This window comes from Lycium ferocissimum, chromosome 7, assembly GCF_029784015.1.
Source record: "Lycium ferocissimum isolate CSIRO_LF1 chromosome 7, AGI_CSIRO_Lferr_CH_V1, whole genome shotgun sequence".
Taxonomy (NCBI): Eukaryota; Viridiplantae; Streptophyta; class Magnoliopsida; order Solanales; family Solanaceae; genus Lycium; species Lycium ferocissimum.
This window is the reverse complement of record NC_081348.1, coordinates 30,125,895-30,139,348: the sequence shown is the minus strand read 5'-3', so window position 1 is coordinate 30,139,348 and position 13,454 is coordinate 30,125,895. Positions and strand designations below refer to the sequence as shown.

At 34.9% G+C, this 13,454-nt stretch overlaps 1 protein-coding gene across 1 annotated transcript; it reads left to right on the top strand.

The window, feature by feature from the left end:
- The first annotated feature begins 8,381 nt into the window (after positions 1 to 8,381).
- LOC132064274 (respiratory burst oxidase homolog protein B-like) lies at positions 8,382 to 13,216 on the top strand. The gene is made up of 12 exons (XM_059457195.1): positions 8,382 to 9,197; positions 9,479 to 9,638; positions 9,981 to 10,029; positions 10,122 to 10,235; positions 10,447 to 10,875; positions 11,185 to 11,571; positions 11,673 to 11,768; positions 11,853 to 11,968; positions 12,071 to 12,173; positions 12,275 to 12,348; positions 12,439 to 12,953; positions 13,048 to 13,216. The coding sequence occupies exons 1-12, from the start codon at positions 8,729 to 8,731 to the stop codon at positions 13,155 to 13,157; spliced, it is 2,622 nt and encodes an 873-aa protein (XP_059313178.1). The 5' UTR covers positions 8,382 to 8,728; the 3' UTR covers positions 13,158 to 13,216.
- The last annotated feature ends 238 nt before the right edge of the window (positions 13,217 to 13,454 follow it).

Genomic DNA, 13,454 nt, shown 5'->3' with positions numbered 1-13,454 from the left:
AGAAGCGATTCCATTATTGACACTAATTCATATTCTCAAAAGCAATAAAACACATAAAGCGATAAATTGAAATCAAAATCAAACAAACGGATACACAAGAACAAAAAACTATAATTATGGTATAGGATTACTAGGTGTTATATACATACCGTAAGAATAATTAAGAAAACACATAAAGGATATACATTAATCCCAAAGACACATCCTAGTTACCTTTCTTTGTTAAGGATATTTGATTTTCTCAATTGAAGTGGAAAATTAGGGATACAAATGCAAAAGAGGACTTATTACAATTGGGTTTTTTTTGCTTTAAACTTAATGGGCCTTGACTTTTTAATTTTTTTTGGGTAATATATTAAATTTCGGTGCGCGTTCGGTTTTTCGGTTCGGCTATTTCGGTTTCGATTTTTTTACGGTGGACACCAAACACCGAACCAAACTAGTTCGGTTCGGTTCGGTTCGATTTTTCGATTTTCGGTATTTATGCCCAGCCTACTGGAGCCAGTATACAAATGGCAGGTACGGCCGAACCCAGAAACTTTGATCCAAACCCTATATCTATCTTAAAAAATTTATTGAACATATACAAATTATTAGTTTAGAACATAACTTTAAAAAACTAAAATCTCGAACCCATTAGCTTTAAATTCTGGCTCCGCCTCTAAAAGGCTAGGGATTTATACAACCCCTAGAATAAAAATAATTTTTAAAAAAATATTGCCATTCTACCTTATCCTAAAATTTTCATCGTCGTCAAGGACATTAATAGAATTATAGAACCAAAGTGGGTTGTACTTATCATTCTAGGGAATTGGTCAAAACTACACGAACAAGATTGACTTCAATTTGATCGGTAATAGAATAATTTAGCTGTAAACCTAGGATTATAGCCTGAACAAGTCAATATTTCACATTCGTAAAAGAAGCTACATTTGCTTATTTATTTGTTTTTGGCTGTTGGCATACAATGTTCGTTATTAGTAGTAGGTGAAAAATGGAACAGAAGTGGGAAGTTAAACTGTGGGCTGCATAGTGAAATAGTCAACTAAAATCAGCCATATGAGCTGTAAATCAATTTAATGAAATAGCAGTGTTACATCTTTCTAATCTCATGGCAGATCCCTTATTAGGTGAACTCCCACAAAATGCCCATGAGAGTTTACAGTGCCATGGCGTCCTTACATTCCATAATTCAACTTTTTAGATTAAAGATAGGTTTAATACATAGCCAACCTCTTGTCGGGATATTTCATTTGGACACTCGAATTAAGCACTATTCTAATTGAGCATTTCAACTCCTAATAAAGTGTTCCAATTAGATACTTTCGGTTCAAAGTTTGAAAACTTTTTGCGTGTGTTTTCATTCGTCTATTTGGTAATTAAGTTAATCATATAAAATATTTCACCTCCTTTAATTATATGCATCAAGCTCAATAGCATAAGTGCCTCCGCCCATGCGCATCATTCAACTACTATCACTAGTAAACATTTAATTTGCATGACCCTTAGAATAGAGGCATGCACTCAATGTATGTAAAGTAGCTATTGGCGTTAGATGATCATTTTGCATCAGTTTTAATGACATCTTCATGTATATCGCAACTGAAGAAATTCATTTGTCCTTCATTTTCTACCATCCAAATGGAAGAAATGAGTGAGAGCAAAATAAGTATGTTGATTATTTGAAAATAAGCTAGCTAAACTGGATATTTTCTAACTGTTAAATCGAACTTGGAAAACATAAAAAAGATGGGTCAAAAGGAAAAGAAGAATAAAGAGGTAAAAAATAAAAAATGATTAGAGTGATGACTGTGACCAGTGGCGGAGGTAGGATTTCCATTCAGGGGGTTCAAAAAATAAAATAAGCACGCTTGTGTTGGCAAATGAGTGGCTCGGATCAGGAATAACTTAAATACATAAAGTATACTTAACGAAACATATAGCAATGGAAAGTCAAAAAGCAACTAACTTGCATGAGAGAACCTTAATAGTCCAATAATATATAAAATTTGGAATATAAGTAATACCTTGCAGACTTTTATCTAAATCACGCAGTAAGGCATACTTCCTCCGTAAATGGTTCGGAAGAGCTTCTATATCTGAGACAATGTCATCAATGTAGCAATTGTTAGAAATCAAAGCAAAACTACACATAGGAACTAATTCCTATATAATAAATCAAGCATCACTCTTGCACTGATAATACTAAAAATCATGCTCGAAGCTAGAATAGTGTTGTCAAAGGCACAACTTGAAAGACGTACATAAACCTCGAAGGTTTGGGTGAAGGCACCTCCGCTCATGATGAAGAAAAATATCACAATAAAATGCCACAATATAGGTAATAAACTAAGCAAAAGCTAATAAAGTAAGAAGTTTCCATTAACAAAGGCAACTTGAAGATTCCATATTACAAAAGTAAAAGCTTGGGAGCTTTTGAAGCAAAAACAAAGTAACTAAGTTAGACTACACAAGCAAGAACCATGGAGTTTTACAATTGTACTCTACGAGGTTTCATATCTTGAAATGTCTTAATAATAGCATCATTAGAAACATTATCAAATACATCTTTTTCTAGATAAGGCACCAAACAACCGCTAAAAAAATCATCACTCATTTGACTACGCAAGTCATTCTTGATAAACTTCATTGCTGAAAAAGCTCTTTCAACGGATGCAGTGGCAACCGGCAGAAGCAAAGTAAGTTTCACTAAGCGGAATACAAGAGGATAATTTGAATGCTTCTTTGTCTGAACTAATTTTTTCGAAAGATCACAAAGCCCTTTTAGATTGGAGAACCTTTCATCAACATCACGAACATCAATAATGTAACTTGCAAGTTGATTCTCAAGAGAACCCATATTGAATTCATTAAAGTCATCAGGATATAATTTAGCCATTTTCATTATTTTCTTGATATCAAAACTTGAAAACAAGTCAATTGGATTCAAACAAGAAATTCCATGAAGCAAATCGGTCGTCGCTTCGCCAAAACGATCTTTAAGTTCTTGCGATTGCCAATCAATAATATTGCAAAATACCTCAACACGATAATGATGAGAGACTTTATTGTCACCAAGTTTCCTTCGTGATCTTAAAGAGCTAACATATGGCTCCTCAAAGTTAGGTACCAAAATTTCATGCTTGATACAAAACAAAGACACCCTAGCAATAAGAGAATCCCATTCTTCATCACTATATGCTTGCAACCTTATTTTTGCTACTTCAACAAGTAACATGGCATTTGCCAAATCTTGCTCCTTTTTTTGTAAGCATTTATTAAGCTCATTTGTGATTGCTAAAACATCACTCATCAAATGCAACATGAACGCAACCTCATATGTTCGACAAGCTTCAAGATATCCCATTGCCTTGGCTCTTTCATCTAATAATCGTGCATCAAGAACAAATGATTCAAGAACATTAAGAATAGAGCCAAACATAAGAATAAAATTGTTGAAAGATTTAAAATGGGATCCCCAACACGTATCACAAGCTCTTGAAAGACCAAGTTCTTGATTCAAGCCACTCTGGTTGTAAGCTCACCCAAATCTAATGCCTCTTGAATTCTTTCTTTTTGAGAATCTCGAAATTCATCCATACGCTTAAAAGAATATCCCAATACATTCAAAATATTTGAAACCAACACTACAAGTTTTCCCACTTCAATACATTTTTTCGAGACCGCAACAAGAGTTAGTTGAAGTTGATGAGCAAAACAATGAATGGAATGGGTTGATCTACTTTCTTGCCTAATCAACATTTTAAGGCCATTGATCTCACCTTGCATATTGCTTGCCCCATCGTAACATTGTCCACGCATATATGATAGACTTAAGGAATGTTGAGCAAGCAAATTAACAATTGCCCTCTTTAGAGATAAAGCACTAGTATCTTGAACATGAACAATGTCAAGAAGCCGCTCCATCACAAATCCATTTCTATCAATATATCGTAAGACAATAGCCATTTGCTCTTGCGTGACCCATCAAAAGAGCTATCAACTTGTAAAGAAAAGTAGTCACCATTTAATTCCTCAAGAATAGCTTTAATTGTTTCTATCTTACAAGCACTCACAATATCTTTTTGAATCATTGGAGAAGTCATTTGATCATTTTGAGGAGCATGTTCCGAAGACATAATCACGAATATTATCACACTTTTTCGCGTATCATGAGAGAATTTGAAGAAAATTACCCCTACTAAGTGATGATTTAGATTAATCATACTTTAAAAATGCCAATCCTTGAGTTATAAGAAGTCTTACTACATCAACGGAAGCACTTAAGCGGACCAAATACGCATCTTAAATTGACTAAATTGCATCTCAAGTGCAAAATGAATAGACTGTTGTACCCGCAATAAATCTTGACATTTCTTTTTTGACTGGTTATGTGGGCTGTTCGGTAGACCAATATGTTTTCCAAGATTCTTCTTTTTCTGCCAACTCTTAAACCCAACAGTTGAAAATATTTCACCCCCACCTTGATTGGTGTTGTAGCCTTTAAATAGATAACAATACAAACAATAGATCAGATCTTTACTAACACTATACTCCAACCAATCATGATATACATCATCAAACCATTCGAAATTAAAACGGCGCATTGATCCGAAATATTCGTTTGAGGATACTCATGTCAAGCAACCGAGGTTGACAAGGACCATTAATAAGGTATGCTCTTCTAATAACATCACGATGATTTGGATGATAGTCCAAGATTGGGGTTCTTTCACCCGGATCATAATTTAAAGTACTCAAATCAAATTCTTGAGAATAAGGTAATGGTATTTCTGAATGGTTGGCATTTGCTCCCTGGTTAGGTTGACTAGAAGAAGCTACACTTGATTTCGGTACTTTTGTAAAATAGTTCTTCACCGAACGTTGAGACTAATCGTAAAAAATAAGAATTTTGTTAGAACTTAAAAAAATAACGATTCAGAGACAATTTTACTCATTTAGTTCCTTCTTCCTAGAATAAATTGTTCTTCCTAAAATAAGTAATTTAAACAACAGAAGAAATCTAAATCTCTACGCACAAAGACACTAATTAATTATACATGAAACTAAACCGACTCATTATAATATTTCCTTAAATGATTAACCGATTAGTAGAATGACATTTTCAACTATCATATCTCCAAATACAAAAAATATTTCATGGGTATAATCTAAAAAGCAAGAGAGAAAATTTTGCAACTAATCAATTCTCAAATACTCCGGCAAATTTGAAGCAATCGAGCTAAACTTTATAGCAAATATACAAAATTAAAACAACAACAACAACAACATACCCAGTATTTTATTCTCACAAGTGGGGTATGAACTATGAAGAGGGTAAGCAATAAAGCAAATATATAGAATTTTAGAAAAGATAAAAAAAAATGGAGAAAAGAGGGAACTAAGAACTTACCGAAGAAGCCATGAACGGAGACCAGAGAGACGACCGACGTTAAGGAGAGGACGATGTCGACAACCGAAAGAATGGCTAAATCGGCAAACAAAAACGAGCAAAAAAAAATAAAAAAAAAATAAAGGTGAGACCGTGAGAGTGACGGATGAGAACTGAGAAGAGAAAGAAAACCTTTGATTTGTTTAATATTTGACTTATTTAGGGATTTGAATCCAATTAGACTTGTTCCCTACAAAACTACGTCGTTTTGTCCATTTATTTTAAGTAAATATAATGTTACTAAACTACGTCGTTTTGTTTAATGAAACAAAATTGAAATAAAATGTTCGAAAAATATTGCAAGCGGGGCTGCTGGGTTTTGAACCCGCGTGCATCGTGCAACTCTGAACCCCCCGTGCCACTGAGCTACGCCTTTCATTTGTATTGAGGGGGTTCAATATAAAATATATACACATAAAATAAAAATTTGGCCTCATATAAACAGTGTAATTTTTCGACTGAGGGGGTTCGGATGAACACCCTGGGATATACGTAGATCCGCCCCTGACTGTGACATGTCATTCTCAATCCAACAATAGGATGCCTTATACAATTATACTAAGATTATTTCTAGCTTATCAATTTTGGAGTTCGCATATCTTTGAACTATAAGTTGCTAATTATTTGCTAATACCAAGTTTCTATACAGTAGCACAAAAAAATTATTAGGTGCGATGGTATTACACATCTAAAAACTCAAAATCCTATATTCGTCTTTGATAAGCTTTACCTTCCAAGATTGAATAAAGTTTACTTACTTATGGCAATGATCATCTTGAATAGTACTATCACGTTCGACTTTGACCTTATTACAATCCCATTTCAAATTGAAAAACAAATAAATATAAAGAGTTTTTGACCCCGTACACGAGTCGTTATGTTAGGGAAGTTAGAGAGAAATGAGAAATGCTCAACACCCCAATAACCTGCCTTAATATTAACAAGAATCACAAATTCAAAAACAATGCAAAATCCGCCCCCTGATTTCCCTCTCTGACTTCTCCCTTCTCATTTTTATTTTTTTATGCCTTCCTTGAAAGTACAAGAGGGGGGGTGAATTGTAAGCCTGTTAAAAAATCTAGTCGACTACTGTTCGGTGCCAGTCGACTGATAGCGAGACAGCTTTGCACAAAATTATTAGTCCTTCGATTTGCACAAGTATAAATCACAACAAATAGTAAGGGTGCGAATATAATATGAGAGCAATAAAATAAATGACACCGGGAATTTTTATACCGGTTCGGAACCAATGTGGTATCTTTAATCCGGTCCCCTTGGGTTGCAAGGAGGTTATCTCTTTAAGCTCTTTGTAGTTTGAGTTGAGTACGACCTTTGTGGTTTTCCTCGTTCACCACCAACGTTTACAAGTTTGGTTTTCACTCGCTCACCAACAACGAACAAGGGTTGGTTTTGACACGCTCACGAATAACGCACAAAGTTGGTTTTTCACTCGCTCACCAACAACGACTCATTGGTTTTACTCGCTCACCAAAGAAACGAATAATGACACAACCGCTCAATACAAAGCCTCACCAACTATACTATATCTCTCCTCTCTTTTTGTTTACACGATAAGTCACTCGGGATTACAATGCTTATGAAAAGTAGAGCAAAGAACTTGAGAAGGTTGAGACGAAAGTATAAGTGGTCAAGCGTGCTCTAATTGTTGCGGATGTCTTCGCTTTTATACTTGGTCTTCTAGTCGTTGCTCTGTACAAAACAATGGTGTGAGACCGTTGTAGCCAAATATCCTCCTTGAAGATTTTCTTGAACTTTTCCTTTTTTGTGTGCATATTGTCTCTTCTACTTGCCTTGATGTACGTGCTCTCCTTGAAGATTCTTTTTCTTTGATTGAGCAGTAATGGATCTTCCTTGTTTAATCAATTAAGTCCTCAATTCTTGGTAAGGTAAATCCCAAAGAATAAGAAAATAGTCAGTGATCACTATTTCTTTTCTTGTCCACGTATCCATTAAATATGGATCCTTTTCTGTTCCTTGATACCTACTTTGCCTGAATCTTCTTTCCATATTTAAATATTACTCCCTTGACATCTTAAATCAAAAGTCTTCCTTCTAAAAATATAGTAACTCAATTGTTACTGCTACCTTCAGCTTTACTTGTTGAATTGTAATTAATTCAGTAGTAATTAATATACGGAGATCTCTCATATCACATAATAAATATTTTCCATAATAGGGCTGATGCAATAATATTCCATGCTCAACATAGCATTTGTTTCTCAAATAATTCATGCTATCTCCTTCCAATGAGTATTCAATAATATCTTCCATATAAATGTAGCTAGTATATTCAAATTCAAATTTGAATATTTCCTCCCTTTCATCTTTCCAAAATAACTAATATTCTTTCCATCAATTTCTCCAAACTCTTTTTCTGGCTTGTACAGATATGAGCTTTTATTTAGACAACCCAAGAGAATTTTAAGATCCTCTTCATTCACCGTGGATCTTGATTAGAATGTAATCACCTTCGTCTTCTTGAATTTGAACTTTAATCACTTTAAATATGGACTCTTTTGTGAACTTGAGACTTCTTGATACTCCATAGATTTTGGATCTTCTTTGAGCAACAAATTGATCTTGATCTTTCCTTTTGTAGAATATTTCCCTTCCATAGGATCGTAGTAAATATTCTTCCCATAATTCTTGCACTTTGATTTGAGTAAGTCTTTTCTTCCACACCTTCTTCCGTAATTCCATTTCATCATATCTTCTTTTCCATATTTGATTAGATCTTTACCAAATCCTTCTTAATCAAATAAACCTGTACCAAAAATAAATTTACCACAAGTAAATGTTCTTTTATTAATAATTATGTTGGTTTGTTATCATCAAAATTAATAGGTGAAACCTTGGACCTAACATTCCTCTCTGAACTCCTTGTATATATATACATCACAATTCTTCTTGAATTTCTCACAACAATACTCCTAAACCTCCATTACAAACTTCCATTTCTTCAAGGTTGATTCATCTCAAACAATTTCATTATTTTGTCAACAATTTGGCTACAAGTAACTTTCTCCAACTATCATCAAGTGCTGCATGTTTTATTCTTGATTTAACAAGATCTATACCCCCTTTAGAGTGTTTGTTTAACCCATGCTAAATGCTACTAGCAGTCCATTCATTGCATAATTAGCATCACTTGAACAGTTGCAGTTTTGTTACATAGGTCAATATTGTTATTTACCATCTGAGAATTTAAGGCCATTTACATTTTGAAAAAACACAGGAAAAGCCAAAAAAGATCAAATGGAGATCGAAAACACAAGTGATTCAGGTAGTGTTAGGAGCTCGAGGGTAGGATTCAGCGGTCCATTAGTTAGTGGCAAGAGAAGTGCAAGGTTCAACGATGATGAATCGTACGTAGAGATCACTCTTGATGTTCGCGACGATTCAGTTTTGGTTCAAAACATTAAGGGTGCTGCTGATCAAGAAGCAGCATTGTTAGCTAGCAGGCTCGAAAAAAGGCCTAATAATACGCTTGGTTCGCATCTTTCTTTTCATCTGAGGCAAGTTTCGAAGGAATTTAAGAGAATGACTTCTTCAAACAAGTTTCACAAAATCGATAGGAGCAAATCCGGTGCTGCTCGTGCTCTACGTGGACTTCAGTTCATGAACAAGAATGTGGGAACTGAAGGATGGTCTCAGGTTGAAGCGCGATTCAATGAACTTGCTGTTAATGGGATGCTAACAAAATCATTGTTTGGACAATGCATAGGTTTGTATTTGTTCATTAATATGGCTCTTCAAGTTTGGGTAATTATGTTACTGGTTTAGTTCATGTGCTACATGTTCTGAAAGAAAATTGAAAATGACTTATAAGATAATTGTAGGAATAAGGAATGCACCCCTGGACTCTGCTCATTTGCCTCAGGGAAATGGCAGCTAAATCCTATGATTAACTCTTCACCTAATCTTTTGGATTTATCACCCAAGTATTTGATATAATTAAGTTTGTAATAAACAATAATGTTGAAGACCTTTTGTCGTTGCAATCAGGTATGAAGGAATCAAGAGAGTTTGCTGAGGAATTATTTGATGCTCTAGCTCGAAAGAGATGCATCACGTCTTCATCAGTAACCAAGGCTGAGCTTCACGAATTCTGGGAACAAATAACAGATACTGGCTTCGATGCCCGCCTGCAAACTTTCTTTGACATGTAAGATTTTATTACTCTTTACATGTAAAATTTTAAAAGTATATTTTAACATAACAAATGCTGCAAATGACATGAACCGTAACCCCATTCCATTGCGTACCACATACGTTACTATTTTGAACATTATCGATGGAGTAAAGCTCTATTCTTTTTCAGAGGATCAGTCAAATTCAGCTAAATTACATTGGATAGTATAACACGTGTTTCAAAATTATTTATGACAATTTTTTTGAAAAAAGGACAAGTTCCAACTTGCAGTTACGAAAACTTGTATAAGTTCTGACATTAATTATGTGGTATAAGATATTTTTGATATACTAATGCTGGCATTACAAAAAATAGGGTGGACAAAGATGCAGATGGGAGAATTACTCAAGAAGAGGTGACAGAGGTAAGGCCCTAAAGAAAAGGAACTGATTATTGTCCATCCAATTATACAAACCTGAAGAAGTCAAAACGCATGCTTTGTTCAAATTTTTACAGATCATCAGTCTGAGTGCTTCTGCAAATAAGCTATCAAAAATCCAAGATCATTCAGATGAATATGCAGCTCTCATCATGGAAGAATTAGATCCCGGCAATGTTGGATACATTGAGGTTCGTTCCGTCTCTACAACGAACCTTTCCAAAACATATTTAAAAACAAGAGTTTAAGTTAGATACACTGACAATGTAAAGAATTTTTACACTATAAATGCTATTTAACCGGTTATAGCAAGTCACTACCATATCAGGCTTGATATGTGAAATTTAACATGAAACTCTTAAAACAAGGGCACAAGCTAATAAGTGGTTGTATCTGATGCAGCTGTACAACTTGGAGACATTACTTCTTCAGGCTCCAAATCACTCGATGAATCTCTCAACAGACAGCAGAGTTCTGAGTCAGATGCTCAGTCAGAAACTTAAGCCAACCAAAGAGCCAAATCCCCTTAAAAGATGCAAAAGAAAGCTGGACTATTTCATTGAGGACAATTGGAAGAGGATTTGGGTGATGGCTTTATGGCTATCAATCTGTGCAGGACTATTTACATGGAAATTTATTCAATATAAACGTCGCGCTGTCTTTGATGTTATGGGCTACTGTGTCTCCGTAGCAAAAGGCGGAGCTGAAACAGCAAAACTCAACATGGCTCTAGTTCTTTTTCCAGTATGTAGAAACACCATAACTTGGCTAAGAAGTAGGACCAAGCTTGGGAAAATAATTCCTTTTGATGATAACATCAATTTCCACAAGGTATCTAGCCAGGCAAAAGATGGGATGATTACATTTTTGGACCTCTCTACAAAATAATATCTGGAAAATATATATCTTTTGTATATTAAGTATAAATATACATAACATATACATAAACATAAGTGTAGCATACATATCCTTTACCTAGTCAGTTATATGTTTTTTATATTTTGGCTAGCCCGTAATTAATATTGGCCGACTGGCTAAAAATGAAAAAAACTCCGAAATTCACTTCAACAGAAGTGGAAAAATAAAAAATCATTAAACTTAAATGACTGATTTTTGTGTTCTTTTTTGCAATTTGTTTAGGTAATTGCATTTGGAATAGCAGTTGGTGTAGGCCTACATGCAGTTTCACACTTAACATGTGATTTTCCTCGCTTGTTACATGCCACGAATGAGGAATACGAGCCAATGAAGCCATTTTTCGGAGATGAAAGGCCAAACAACTACTGGTGGTTTGTAAAAGGCACTGAAGGATGGACCGGTGTTGTGATGGTTGTCCTTATGATCATAGCCTATATACTAGCCCAACCATGGTTTCGTAGAAACCGGCTCAATCTTCCTCCAACAATCAAGAAACTCACTGGATTCAATGCTTTTTGGTACTCCCATCACTTATTTGTTATAGTCTATGTCCTCTTCATCATTCATGGTCACTTCCTCTACCTCTCCAAGAAATGGTACAAGAAAACAGTAAGTTCTTGACAAAGTAAAATATACCTAATATTGATCATGCCTCGGCTTGCCATAAAATTGATCTCATATCTTTCATTTTTTTCTGAAACATTGATCAGACGTGGATGTATATCGCGGTGCCTATGATACTATATGCTTGTGAACGTCTGCTTCGTGCATTTAGGTCTGGGTACAAGACAGTGAGAATTTTGAAGGTACATTCAGAGCCTAGACTATTGCAAGCATTAAGATTCTTAATTCGATTAAATGTTAATATGTAGAATCTTTATCTGACTCAGGTAGCTGTATACCCTGGAAATGTAATGGCAGTGCACATGTCTAAGCCTCAGGGCTTTAAGTACACAAGTGGACAGTATATATTCGTGAACTGTTCAGATGTTTCTTCATTTCAATGGTAGGTTGAAAGGAGGATAATGGGAAAAATAAAACTAAGTCTGTTGATCAAATTAACTGCGTACAAATTATTACTTATAAAAATTATACTTTTGTAATGCAGGCATCCTTTTACCATCTCCTCTGCTCCAGGAGATGATTACCTTAGTATGCACATTCGAACAGTAGGCGATTGGACGTCTCAGCTCAAAACTCTCTTCTCTAAGGTATTTGAATTCATAAAATCAGTAATAATAACACAGCAAAGACTTCATTTATTCAAGAAACTTACACTCTTTGGAAGACTAATGTTCTGATCAAAATCTAGGTTTGTGAGCCTCCAACTGGTGACCAAAGTGGCCTTCTCAGAGCAGACATAGCTAAGGCCGACTATAAGCCTAGGTAAGGGGTTGAAGGTTGAAAATTTCCAAGTGTTGAATTTTTTTCCCCCTGAATTCTATAAACATTTTGATTCATATCAATGTATAACAGATTGCCAAAGCTCTTGATTGATGGACCTTATGGAGCACCAGCACAAGATTACAAGAAATACGACGTAGTCCTCTTAGTAGGCCTTGGCATTGGGGCAACACCTTTGATAAGCATAGTAAAAGATGTGCTCAATAACATCAAGCAACAAAAGGACATTGAAGATGGACTAATAGAGAGTGGCACTAAGGGTAGTAAAAAAAGTCCTTTTGCAACTAAACGAGCCTACTTCTATTGGGTAACTCGCGAGCAGGGCTCGTTTGAGTGGTTTAAGGGTGTGATGGATGAGGTCTCTGAGAATGATCAAGAAGGACTAATTGAGCTTCACAACTACTGCACCAGCGTTTATGAAGAAGGCGATGCTCGGTCTGCACTAATCACAATGCTTCAAACAATCCAGCAAGCTAAAAGTGGTGTCGACATTGTCTCTGGGACAAGGGTTAAGACTCATTTTGCTAGACCAAATTGGCGCCAAGTTTTCAAGCATGTTACCATTAATCATCCTAATCAAAGAATTGGTTAGTTATCTAGCGTCTTTAATTACAATTAATCCTAATTAATAATGTTTTGATCCATGTTTAACATTCCTTTTTTTTAATCTGTAATTTACAGGTGTGTTTTACTGTGGTCCACAAGGTCTGGTTGGAGAGCTAAGACATTTATCTCAAGATTTCTCACACAAGACAGGCACAAAGTTTGAATTTCATAAAGAAAATTTCTAAGATGCAAAGTTAATAGATACTGTATTTAATTATTATGTAAAATAGTTTTTATTTTTTTATTTTTTCCTGTTGTATCTTTTTAACTTTTGAGATGCATGCTGAGCTTGACTCCAATTAATATGACATGATGTTAGAAAGCAAAATAAACTGTCAGCTATATAAAGTTCTAACCTGTAAAGTTGATTGCTGAGAACACATATCTATCTGGAATTTGCTTTAATAACTTCCACTAAAAAAATAGACTACCATAATATATACCTTATCTCTGAGATTTCTCTATTTGATTTGGATCCTAAT

Coding starts and splice junctions, on each gene's coding strand:
- LOC132064274 (XM_059457195.1), top strand. CDS start 8,729: ATGGAGATCGAAAACACAAGTGATTCAGGTAGTGTTAGGAGCTCGAGG. Junction 10,876..11,184: donor ATAACATCAATTTCCACAAG/GTATCTAGCCAG, acceptor CAATTTGTTTAG/GTAATTGCATTTGGAATAGC. Junction 11,572..11,672: donor AGAAATGGTACAAGAAAACA/GTAAGTTCTTGA, acceptor AACATTGATCAG/ACGTGGATGTATATCGCGGT.